This window comes from Sander lucioperca, chromosome 18 (genome assembly GCF_008315115.2).
Source record: "Sander lucioperca isolate FBNREF2018 chromosome 18, SLUC_FBN_1.2, whole genome shotgun sequence".
Classification (NCBI taxonomy): domain Eukaryota; kingdom Metazoa; phylum Chordata; class Actinopteri; order Perciformes; family Percidae; genus Sander; species Sander lucioperca.
In genome coordinates, this window is record NC_050190.1 from 10,627,891 (window position 1) to 10,640,014 (window position 12,124).

At 41.2% G+C, this 12,124-nt stretch overlaps 1 protein-coding gene across 1 annotated transcript; it reads right to left on the minus strand.

Annotated features, from left to right (window-relative positions):
* Nucleotides 1–107: 107 nt before the first annotated feature.
* Nucleotides 108–12,123, minus strand: znf292a (zinc finger protein 292a). The gene is made up of 8 exons (XM_031278867.2): nucleotides 11,932–12,123; nucleotides 9,618–9,772; nucleotides 8,573–8,651; nucleotides 8,092–8,227; nucleotides 7,737–7,939; nucleotides 7,352–7,488; nucleotides 6,791–6,932; nucleotides 108–6,658 (listed from the first exon to the last, which is right to left on the minus strand). Exons 1-8 carry the CDS (start codon nucleotides 12,079–12,081, stop codon nucleotides 539–541), a joined length of 7,122 nt encoding a protein of 2,373 aa, XP_031134727.1. The 5' UTR covers nucleotides 12,082–12,123; the 3' UTR covers nucleotides 108–538.
* Between the last annotated feature and the right edge of the window lies 1 nt (nucleotide 12,124).

Consider the following 12,124-nt stretch of genomic DNA (forward strand, 5'->3'; position numbering starts at 1 on the left):
ATGTGTAAATCATGTGTTTTTGTTTTCAAATTTACTCTACTGTGAACTCTGCAAACAAATAAGATGTGAAAAACCCTGCAACACAAAAAAGATCTGCAGACAAGATGTTACAAAAACCAGTAACATTTTATTGAACACTTTGTGGAAGACATGTAAATATTACAGATAGGTCTACTAGTGTTGAAAAAGGATAAAATAAATACAAACAGAATTTGAAATCCCATAGGGATATATAAAAACAGTTTTTCTTTAAAAGTCTCCATTTAGCAAAAGAAAAAAAAAAAAAAAACATCTTCAGTACTAAGCATAAATACAAACATGATCTAAAATCTATGCCCTATCGATTACCTGGTTATTATAGCTAACATACATACTTAAAATCATCCAAGACATTTTTTCATTAAGTACAAAATAGGCCATTTCATCGTTAACTGTGACCATTACTGTTAACAGTTGGAAATCTGATGCATTAACAAACCATTCTGCAGCATAACCTCTCAAATCCTGAGTGAGATTGAGTTGAAAACTAAATATCGGGCTATGATCGGCTATAAAGCCACTTTTTTATTATGACTATTGGCCTCATGTCTTGTAGCTGCTTTAGCAAAAGATCAGCACCATCTGAAAATGTTTTATCCATGACAATTTTGACATTGCTCACAGATTTGAGATTAAGAGGATTTCTGAAGTCTATTAGATTCTCGCAGCCTCTGAATTCATCAGTTATTTTACTTTTCATTGCAGACTTCTGTTTGTTAGTTTGTTGTCTTTTGGACGGCAGTTCAGAACTAGATTTCTCATTTAATTTGCGTTTGGAAGAGTGGGTTGACTCTGAGGTTTCCAAGAACTTAAGGAAAGAGTCCTCGAGTCCTAAAGGCTTGAAAGACCCTGGCATAACCCCGTCGTCACGTTGTTCTTGGGCTGTAGGGGTACCAGGATTTGAGTTCTCTCTTGAACTGTTAACAGTCAAACGATTCCTAAGGGTCTGCATCCTCTCCGGACAAGCTGGTGTAGGATGTGCAGGCTTTCTGGGGCGGCCTCTTTTAACTCCACCTTCTGTCCCAGTGGAAGCTTGAGATTCTGCACTATCATCGTTGGACAGCTTGCTGTCTTCTTGGCCTATTCGATCCACCAGCTCATCTGTTTTCTGGTCACTAAGCTTTTCGCCGTCATCTAGCTGTGTTTCCTCAGAATCTGAGCTTGACGCGCCCTCTGATTTGCTTGAATCTTTGAATCTGGCGCGTGAATACTTTTTGCAGAAAATGAACTGGCTCCTGTGGTCTTCAATGTATCTTTCTGTGAGGCCGTGAGTGGTGTAATGCTTAAATATACTTTTTTCAGCCCGCTCCACTGCATCACAGCCTATTATCATGCATGGGTACTGCAGGGCGGACTTTTTGGTGCACATGGCTGATGCCTCATCGTGTGATTTTAGTGTAGGCTTTCCAAAACTAGTCCAGTGTTCAATGGACTTCCCCTCTTTCTTTTTAGTGTTTTTCTTCTTCACTTTGAACTTGTTCTCAACATTCTCTTTCCCGTTAACCCCTGGGAAGAGCCCAAGTGATTTAGTCCGTCTTCCGTCACTTGTTTTAGGATCATAAACATATTCGTGCTTTTTTATCAAGTGACGGAGGAGGTTTGATTTTGTAGTGTAAACACGGTCACATGCCTCGTACTCGCACCTGAAAGTTGGGTCAACTGAGCCGCTCTCAGAGATTGCGATTTCCTTGTGGTAATTCTTAATGTGCTCAATGTACTTTTCCACAGAGTTGAAGGGGAGAGCGCACTCCGGCCGGTCACAGTTGAAAGTCCCTATGGTCATGCTCGCCATCATGGCAGTGGCTTTGTCACGGGTAAACTTGTGAAGTAGGAGGTAATGCTGCACTAACCTCGTGATTCCCATGAACACCCGTGAACAGTTTTTGACTTGGCACCTGACTTCATCATCTTTGTCTATGCTCTGATGGCTCTCCTGTCCATTATTAACACTTGTCTTTTCGGTGTCGGGTTCAGGTTTGCCGGGAGGCAGGGATGCCTGATGCATGGCCCTGTAATGGAGAATCAAATTTTGCTGGATGGTGAATGCGGCAGTGCATCCTTCATGAACACAGCGATATGGTCTATATGGACTGTAGGCGTCTGTTTCACACATTTTGAGGCTCAACCTTTTCTGAGGTTTCTCTTGCCTCTGGTGTTCATCCTTCGTTGGTGTGTTTTTGGAGCTGCTGGGTTTCTCTGGGGAGGATGAAGCAGATGTAGAAGAAGGGCTGGACATTGGCTCCTTTACTTTGCTAAATGATGCATCTGATCGTCCTTGCTGCTCCATCGCTTTGCCAACCGGACTGAGTTTCTCTTGTAAACTGGATTTCTGTTTCACATCTGGACTCTTGTTTACAACAGCCACTATAGGTTGCTCTAGGTTACTTTTTTCATGAACCGATGGTGCCACTTCACAGAATGACCCATCAGTCATATAGTTTTGAGGTGGTGGTAGTTGTGCGACAATTGAAACCTCAGGTATGAAGCCCTGTTTAACTACATCTCCTGGTGAAGTGATTTGAGGAACTTCTGGATTGTTCTCATTGTCTGTTTGAGGTGCAATTGCAATGTCAAGTGGTTCTTGTTTTATAGCAGGTAATACGACCGCAGATTGTGTCGTGCGACTGGTATTGGCATCAGTGGTCACACGGCTCAACACGTCATCTTTGTTCAGTCTAAATGCACGCCTGTTTCGAGCACTGATCCTTAGCTTCTGCATTTCTGCCTTTGACAATCGATGGACTTTTTCATAGTGAATTCTTAAACCGGTCGTTCTCGTGAATGTTTTGGGGCAAATCTGACAAGGATATGGAGACAGTTTGGATGGGGTTTTTTTTAGTTCTTCTATCATGTCATTAGAGTAATCGTGCATTCTACACAAGTGTTTGAATAACGCCTCTTTTGTCATAAATGAGTACTCACACTCATCCTGGTCACATTTAAATGGTTTGGGTATCTTTTCAGAGGGCTTGTCATCACTTTTACTCAGTATTTTACTTTTTTCAATGTTGTGGGCTGTATCACAATGACTGACATTTTGCTCTAACGACAGAGCACTCCGCATCTTCCCTTGTGCAGCCTCAATCAAATCCAACCTTTGAAAGGCATGTGAAATTTCCATCAAGTGATCCTCTTGATAAGGTACAGTGAGGGCTGGATTAGCCAACGCTCCGACTTTCTGTTGCTGGATTTCAGGGGAAACAGATGTGGCGTTTGAATAGTCCATTATATTAGAATTTTGGGGCTCCTGTTTTAACACCATGGGTGAAGTCAAAGTGGTCAAGCTACAGGATTCCTGTGAGAAATCCCCATTTGACATGTATGTTGCTCCGTTAGTATCAGGGACATGGGGGTCATTGAGAAAATCAAGAAAAGATGTTGGCAGATCAGCTGTTAGGTCAATTTCATCTACAGGCCTGCACTGCGAGCGTTTAGATAAGTGACCCCCAAGAGACTTGGTGCTTGAGAACTCTCTGAAGCATCTCCTGCAGATGACTTTGCCATCCTTAATGATGGCTGGCCATTTGGTTCGCTTGCTCAACCTGCTGCGTTTTCCTTTCTGCATGTCAGGGTCACCAGCCTTTTCATCTGAGGGGGTAGGCTCACAGTCAGCACTAGGACAGTCTTCTTCGTAAGGGAAATCTGTGTGAATGACACTGTTTGGACTGAGCATGCCATCCACAGAGTTTTCCATCTGTTCATAACCAGGAGTGGGCACAATCTCTGTTTTAATTATTTCATTTGTAGCTTTTGATGCAACTTCGGCCTCTGGGCTCAGACATTTCATGGGAATATCAACTGACGAGTCTTGAGTAGGACAAGAGTTTTCACTCTGAGTATATGGAGTGTGGTAACTTCCTTCAGGGAGGCTATCAATTGTGGAGATACTGTTTTCATTATCCAACTGACCTGTCATACTTGCACTCCTTTTTCCCACATCTACGCTGTCTCCACTGCCTACTACTGGCTGCATTAGTCCATACTGATGCCCTCCGTTATGTATTTGCCCTCCATTGTCAAGCATCAACGAACTGGACACATACTGAGACATCAAACTTGAATCTGAAGGAGCGTGTGACATAGAGGGACCATGTATAGCTGCCATTGAATGATCTCTATCAGTAGGGAGAGATGCTGTGGTTTGATAAGGGTCTGCCTGCCATTGAGGATAGCTCCGAGGGGGGTACTCATTCATGTTGAAGGTATCTGGATAGCAGTTATTCATGGGAGGTGAAGACCATGACTGGGACATGTCTGACTGCATCATTCCGCTGGGAATATTTGGGCTCCCCCATGGCGGGTACAGTGTGGGGTTCACCATTGGAGTGATGGGCACAGGCTCCATTGATCCAGGATAACACTGGGCCGGTGAGGTTGAAGATTCCATTGGGAAATCCATTTGCTGCATCCCAGGTTTGTTGCATAGTATTCCTGGCTGATTTGACAGCCTGTTCCCCTGGTTTGGTTGAGTCTGATTGGATGAAGCTGGCCGACTTGGTACCTTTTTTGCTGTAATTTTGGACACTTTGTTATATTTCTTTGCCAATTTCCAATCTTCAAATATTTCAGGGTGTTGCTTCTTTACATGCCTAGACAGACTTTTGTTTGTACTGTATGCCCTTGTACATTCATTATATGGGCAGCAATGCAGGTTCTCCTCATTGCCAACAGTTGCAGTGCTGGAAGGATATCCTTGCACCCAAGGAATTTCTGTCTTGATTTGACTTGGAGAAATTATTTGTGGATTCACTTTTGGAAGATCATGGCCTTGTACATTATTAAGAACCACTTCCTGTTGACTTGCCACAGGGTTGAGTGGACTTGGTAAAGGATTTTCTGGTGGAATCTCACCTTGCCCAGCCACATTATGGTGCACATGAGGGGCCTCTGTTGCTGACTTGACACCAGCTGGTGCTGAAGTGGGGTTTGTCAGCGGAGTGTAGCATTTCTCTGATTCTTTCATTTCAGGATGTGCTGCAGAATTCAGCATTCTTTCAATCGAGTGTTTCACTCTCACAGTAACAGCTTCTTTAGCAAGCTCTGGTAATCTGCATGGTGATGTGTTTACCATTGATGCCTCCTTCATATATACGTCTGTATTAATCCTTTCAAGGCTTGTGGTGCTCTCAGGTGGTGGTTCTACTTTTGGAGTCTCAGGAAGGTTTTGAATTGTTATGGGCAAATTGTTTACTGCATCATTTGTACTATGATTCTCTTGGTGAGACAAGAATTGAGACTGTGAGTAGAATATTTTGCCACAGTTATCTGTTTGGCAGGTGTAGGTAAGGTAATGCTGCGCCTCGTGATCATACAACAGGTAGGCCTCACTGAAAACTTGGCCACAGTTAGGGAACATGCACTGGGCTTTAAATTCAGGATGTGTTTTTCTATGCATGAGAAGCTCAGAATTTGAGTTAAAGTTTGCCTTGCAATCCAACTGTATGCAGATGTATGGTTTAGTGCCACAGTGCATCTGCAAATGATCATTAAGATGTCTGACATTAACAAACTGCCGTCTGCAATACTGGCACACCACTTTCTGTTTCTGTATCTCTAAAAACCTCATGGCCTCTTCGTCGTCCTTGTGAGATCTGACGTGAGCCATGAGGTTGCGGAAAAACTTGAAAGCCTTGGAACAGTTTTTGACAGGACAGAAACAGTCTTGACTTATATTTGTGTCAGATGTAGTTTGTTCTATCTTAACAGGAGAAGCCAACTGGTCGCCAATTTGAGATTCAATTTTAACAGGACTAATGCTCACCTTAGCAGCAACTTTTGAATTTTTCGATGGACTTTTAGGGGACTGAGGGGGTTTGGTTACCTTTCTAGCAGCTTTCATTGCAGCTAGTCTCTCTTTGCAAGATTGCTTTACATGTGATGCTACATGTGGCTCTAAAACCTCCCTAGTTTCAAAACTGTCAGCACAAATTGGACAAAGATACACGCCATCTTTGAAGTGCTTCTGCGCATGGCGAACAATTCTGTGACCCAAGAACTCCTTGTCACACAAAACACAATACTGCATGTATGCTCGCCAGTTTCTGAACCGGGCAGAAACAAAACCCTGCTCCCGAAGTTTTTTAGCCTCTCTGTTTTTTTCTCTTTCATCCGTGATTTCATTGAGTTCATTTGTAGTGGTTAGCAGAAAATCCTCCAGGTCTCTGTATTCAGGGAGTTTGCCAAGTGCACTTTCCACCTCTTGTTCATCTGTGTCATTGAGTGTGTCAATAGATGACACAATAGCTGCCTCCTCTCCCATCAGTGCCAAGCAGTTGCGTTTCAGTGTTTTCCAGTCCCAGAACTCTGGATCAAAAGGCCACTGTGTCTTGAAGGCCAGCAGTAACTCGCAGCGTAAAGAATTGGGCACTGGTAAACTCCCGTCCTCCTCAGGCTTTTGGTCGGGTTCGTTGTACAGTGACTCCACAGCATAATAAGAGTCAACGGTAGGCTGGAGGAGGAACTCGGTCAGCTGGCATGCACGCTTAACCTCTAGATCAGTTGGCAAGAGGCAGGAAATAGTTTTGCAGATGGTGGACTTGCTATCTTTATGGTCACTGGATGTCATCTTCAGAGCTTGAATGCACATTTCAACGCACACTGGAAGCCCCACCTCTCCAACCTACGGAAATAAAAAAAGTAACATAAATGCCAAGGGTTTACAGACGCAGTACCATGTGAGTCATTGTTGGTGTCAATAGTAATGTGTAATGGTTCCGCTATCAGCTACAAATGTGTAGACTATTGTTCTTACCTCGTTTTGGATGACTTTGATTAGAAACAGAATATGACAGACGCTTCTACAGAGAAGAGCCATCTCTTTGCTGTGTCCAAGAAATGCATCAGCTGACGACTCTAAACGCATGAGTAGCTTACTCCAGAACAGTGTGAGTTCCCTGCAAAACATCACAAACACAACTGTTAAAAACAACTAATGAATATTTTCATTATTGATTCATCTTCCGATTATTTTTCTGATTACTCTATTTGAAATTAAAAAGTACATCTATTGAGATTACAGATGGCCACAAATCTAAAAGTGTATTGCATAGTTTTTACTTTAGCCATTGCTGTATCAAAGACAGTGAGTCATTTATTCACATGCACATGGACCTTCAAACACAGAGTCAGCCTCTGCAATATACTCAACAGTGAGAGTATCTTTGTGCACATGCTTTTTACAGAGATTGCTTCATGGATACAAGTAAATTGCATAATATATTTGTTCCATGACCACTGTATTCCTGAGAGTAATTTTGTGTTTTCTAAAAGTATTAATCTGAAACAAACTGCAACTTTCAACTTTGACACTTACCAGGCACAATAAACATCTCCTTGAAGAAGCTGTCGCTTGAGAAAGGCAGAGCATAAGCAGAGAGCTCCTTTCTCATCTCCCTCTGACTCCAAGTTGCAGATCATTTCAAGAGCATCTTTACAGTCTATTGACGCAATCTATTAGAAAGAGAGAGAGAAATCAAATAACTATCTGACACATGACAACACTGTTGGGACATTCTGTTATTAAATATCAAACGAGTGCTGAGTGATTACTGGGTTTCTGTAATTGTTGCGCATATGATAAGAAAAAAGAACTTGAACTTGACATACCATCACTGATCAGTTTTTGAGCACTTGTTCAAGTGTTAAATGTAATAACCTTGTGCGTACAAGGAACTGTGTTTCTGTGTGTCATTTCTTACCTCCTCCATTAGCTGCTCCTGACTTTTTGCCATGCAGATGCAAAGCAAGTAGGTTTGCTTGAAGTTTCCTTTTCCTTCATATCCCGGATACTCCGAGCACATCTTTGCGAGGACAGCAGCTTTATCAACGCTGTCCACTTTGATTAGGTGCTTTATTCTCATGTTCAGAAGTGTGGCACCTTCCAACTCAAGATACTCACGAACTAAGAAACAAAAAGTAGAAAAAGACAGAGACAAAAGGTAAGAAACTGCAGATTAGATGTAGACAAGTATAATACATTGAACAATTATAATTCCATGCAATTACAGTGTTACAAGTCAGCGTGGAGCATGTTCAAACCCAATTAGAACTAACCTTGCTCAGTTTGAGGGATTTGATCGGACAGGATGCTGCTTAGTGTGGTGTTGGACCAGACGCCATCCTGTTGCGCCAGAACTGAGAGCAGACAAAGCTGTGTGCTCCCACTTTCTTGCAAAAGGCTGTGTGCCAACTGCAACAGACGATAAATAAAGATGTAGTAACCTAATTACCAAAACGTGAGTGAGTCATACTAAATGTTAGACATGAGTATAAAATAACTGTTATGACAATGTTACTGTAGTGAATGTGTCACCATTCAACAGTTTACATTTCTTCAAAAGCAGCAGCGAACAGAACATTTCATGAAATGTCATTCTTGTAAAGAGAACTCAGATACAAACATTCAGCTAATATGTTTTATTTATTTATTATGTTTCAATGATGAGCTAAACCAAATGCATTCAAATTACTAAACAACTTTTCAGGGCTATTACTGCAAAGCACAGCCTCAGAAAAGATCCTTGGGAATACTGACCTTCATGGAGGACTGGAACTCCTCCCATAAGGCACCAGGGACATGCTGGGGCAGTAAGAGTAGCAGCTCCGCACAGCTCCTGTGAATCCAACACAGTCATTTTTAAAGCCACATTTAGGTCAAGGATGTGCACACATTCCACAAATTAAGGTTAACCATACAAGAATAACTAAAAAGTGTGGTGCTGTAAAGTCAGTGTGGCATTTTGGATGACAAACAGGAGAAATGGGGGTGTAACTCAGCAGCAGCGAGAGAGACACTTTAGTTACATGGATCAATTCAGGTGTACGTGTAGATGTTATTAAATAGTCCCTTTTATTTTTTATATGGTATTAATAAAAAACAGCTCAGAGTGGCCAGATCAGTAATTGTGATCAATAATTTACAAAAAAATGTTACATCCTTGACATTAATAATTGCTGCATCAGATTATCTTCCTTTTGTGTGTGCACTGCATCTCCATGTGCAAAGTATAGTCTATAGCTCATCCCAAATATGTCGAAGCTCCCCAGTAGGTACCTCCCCAGAGGCAGCCTACATTTCTATTCAGCTGCAAGGACTTTGCCTTCATAACCACCTCAAGAGCATTGTGTGAATAGTGCAGTAGTTCCTATATACTGTTTTTTATTATTTCAACATTTTTCTTTGGGACGTGGGTGTGTTTTGTTTAATTCTTATTGTCAAGTATTGTGCAGCTTTCTTGTAAGATCGCTGTCTGTTTTTGCAATCACCTATAACAAGCTGGCCAAAAACAAAACTACACCAGTGGAACTGCAAAGCAAACTAATGTTAGGTCTAATGCCATGTGCACATCCAAACCATGTAACCCATTCTTTGCCAAATCAACTTTATACTACTACAGGAAACTTGAGACTTAATGAAGATGCTTTCCCCAACATACAATTCATTATGTGTCATTAATGTGTAACACATATTACGGGGTCAAGTTAATAGGGAAGATGTTGTTAGAAAGAATACGAAAAATAACACAGGATTTTAAGTAAATCGTATTTCCAGTGACACCCATGTTGGAGTTGCTACTCACAGTGATAACTTTTCAAGTAGGAGTGGCACGTTTTCACATTCGGAGGAGAGACAGGAGGCAGCCTTAGCAAAGCTGAGGATGGCCACAGTGTAAACCTCCAGCAAAGGCAGTGGATCCTCATCAGTTTTCCAACGACCAGCATGTTCCACAAGGACCTGGAAAACATAAAAATATTACAATTAGAATAAATAAAATAAAAAGGCATCATAGTATAGAATAGCAGGCTGAAAAAATACCTGGAAAATGGAAAAATTAAAATACAAGTTTGTAAAAAATAAAAATAAAAAACGTGTATAAATAACTAATATATTTATTTAGCACTAAAAACAATTAGTCCTCCATCAAGCAAAAATACAGAACATTCTCTGTTTCTAGCTTCTCGAATGTGAGGAATATGCGGCTTTTCTCATTGTAAATGTTTTTGCACCTACCTGGATAAAAAAAAAACTATTTGGAGACATTACCTTTTTTCCACTGGGAAATTGTGAAATGCATTTTTCACTATTTTCTGACATTTTATAAACCCAGTGAATAATCAATTAATCTAAAAACCGACAGATGAATCAATAATTCAAAACAAAAATAATAGTTAGGGTTTAGCCCTATTTTGCTTATTTGTTAAGTATAAAAAGTATTTTTTGTCCTTGTTTAAAAGATGTATGTATACTTTCTTTAGCTCAGCAGTTGTACAGGTGTAATTACATATAGACAAATTACGCTTAGCGATGCCCCTTTAACAATAATATAAGCCAAGAAAATGTTGGCCTTGGTAGTAAAAGACAAAATGTAGGCTTTATAATCACGATTCATATATTTTATTCCGTTTCAAAATCAAACATGTTAAGTGAGAAAAAAAGAGTTCCTCTGTACTAGGACTGAATACAAGGATGTAAAAGCAATTTAGATTGAGTGTAAATAGTCAAACTTTTAACTTTGTGGTTCGCTTTGATTTCAAAAAGCCACAGCTAACTTTTGGATGAAGAATAAAAGTCTTACTCTCAACTATCAAGGATGGAAAAAAAATACATTTGGATCAATATTTACTGTTATTATATACTGATTACACAATAGATGCCAAGATGTACACACAAAGACAACAAAGCACCACAGTTATGTGTGGCTCTGCAAAAAAACAACTTTTTATTTTTTTATTTTTTATCCCTCCCTCTTTTTTCCCTATCACCCAGCACAAAAAAACGCCTAACCTTAATCAATGAAAACTCCCTCAATTCCTTCAACACACAAATATTGATACAGATCAATTTCATCCTGAATGACTCCGTTGTACCATGGAAGAGTTGTACTCTTACGAAACAAATCTCCATCATGAATTAACTGCTCCCAACTACAGCATGCAGCCCGAGGCTCGTCCCCTTTTCATCAAATAACTTTTAAGTTGAATGAATTCCTCACTGCCGGTTAATGTGGGATAGAAACAAACCAATACTTAAAACTAATGTGGTGCAATGGCCGTAATCCTTGCAGTATCAGTGTGATATCATCTTAACGGAGACCTCGCTTGATATTTTCGTGGTCAGGGCAAATTAATGAGAAGGATGTGTAATGGAGTCAAAGACCACTTTCCCTTATAAATCACTGTCTCCGCCAGATGCAGGCATATCGGTTGCTATAACATTGACATCAATATAACATATTTATCTGGTGCTGGCTATATGACTGTAATAAGCATCTCCGCTGATGTGGTTAGCTGGATTAATTAGTGCAAAAGGCCTGGGCTAGCACCTTGGAAAAAAATCATTGATCTTTCCGTACAATAAAACAGCTTCACAAAAGTAACTCCTTTTTACACTAAGCAAAAACCTAAACCAGCATGGAGATGCAGCGTTAAAACGTTTGGATGATATGTTCCACGGAGAACACAAGCGTATAATTCCGTGCATATCAATGCAATCGCTCTGTAAAATCTCGCTAACGTAGCTACCCATTTTTTGCACAGCATGACCACTGCACAGGACAGGGGGACCCTGCATACCAGCTAGCAACATTCATTTGCTATTAGCGATCTGGCCTGGAAAATACGAGTAATACATGCACGGCGCGCACACATTGATGTGACTTCTCGTCGCATTCATAGTCAGACTTTGCAAATAAGTTCATGCCACAGACAAACATCATTGAGAAAATGGCTGAAAATCACGGAGGAGTTTTTTTCCCCATCTTCAAATGCCAGGCTGCTAGCTAGGCAGCTAGCCCCTTAGCTACATTGTTGTAGCAAACGTAGACGCGCATCCTCGGCCAGGAAGCCAGAGGGGCTGCAGGCTTCCCGGGATGAGCAGCAGGAGAACGGGCTAACCTGGCAAAACTCCTGGCAGAAATGCAGGGAGGCTTCCAACGGAGACTTCGAGTTCTCTTTCAAAGCTGTGGTCAAACCCTGGAACCGCTCTCGGAGCTCATCGATAGCTTTCCGTGTGTCATATTCCTTCTCTGTCTCCCCCTCCGCCATCTTCACAACAATCACGACCGCGTACGCACAGATGTTACGCTGC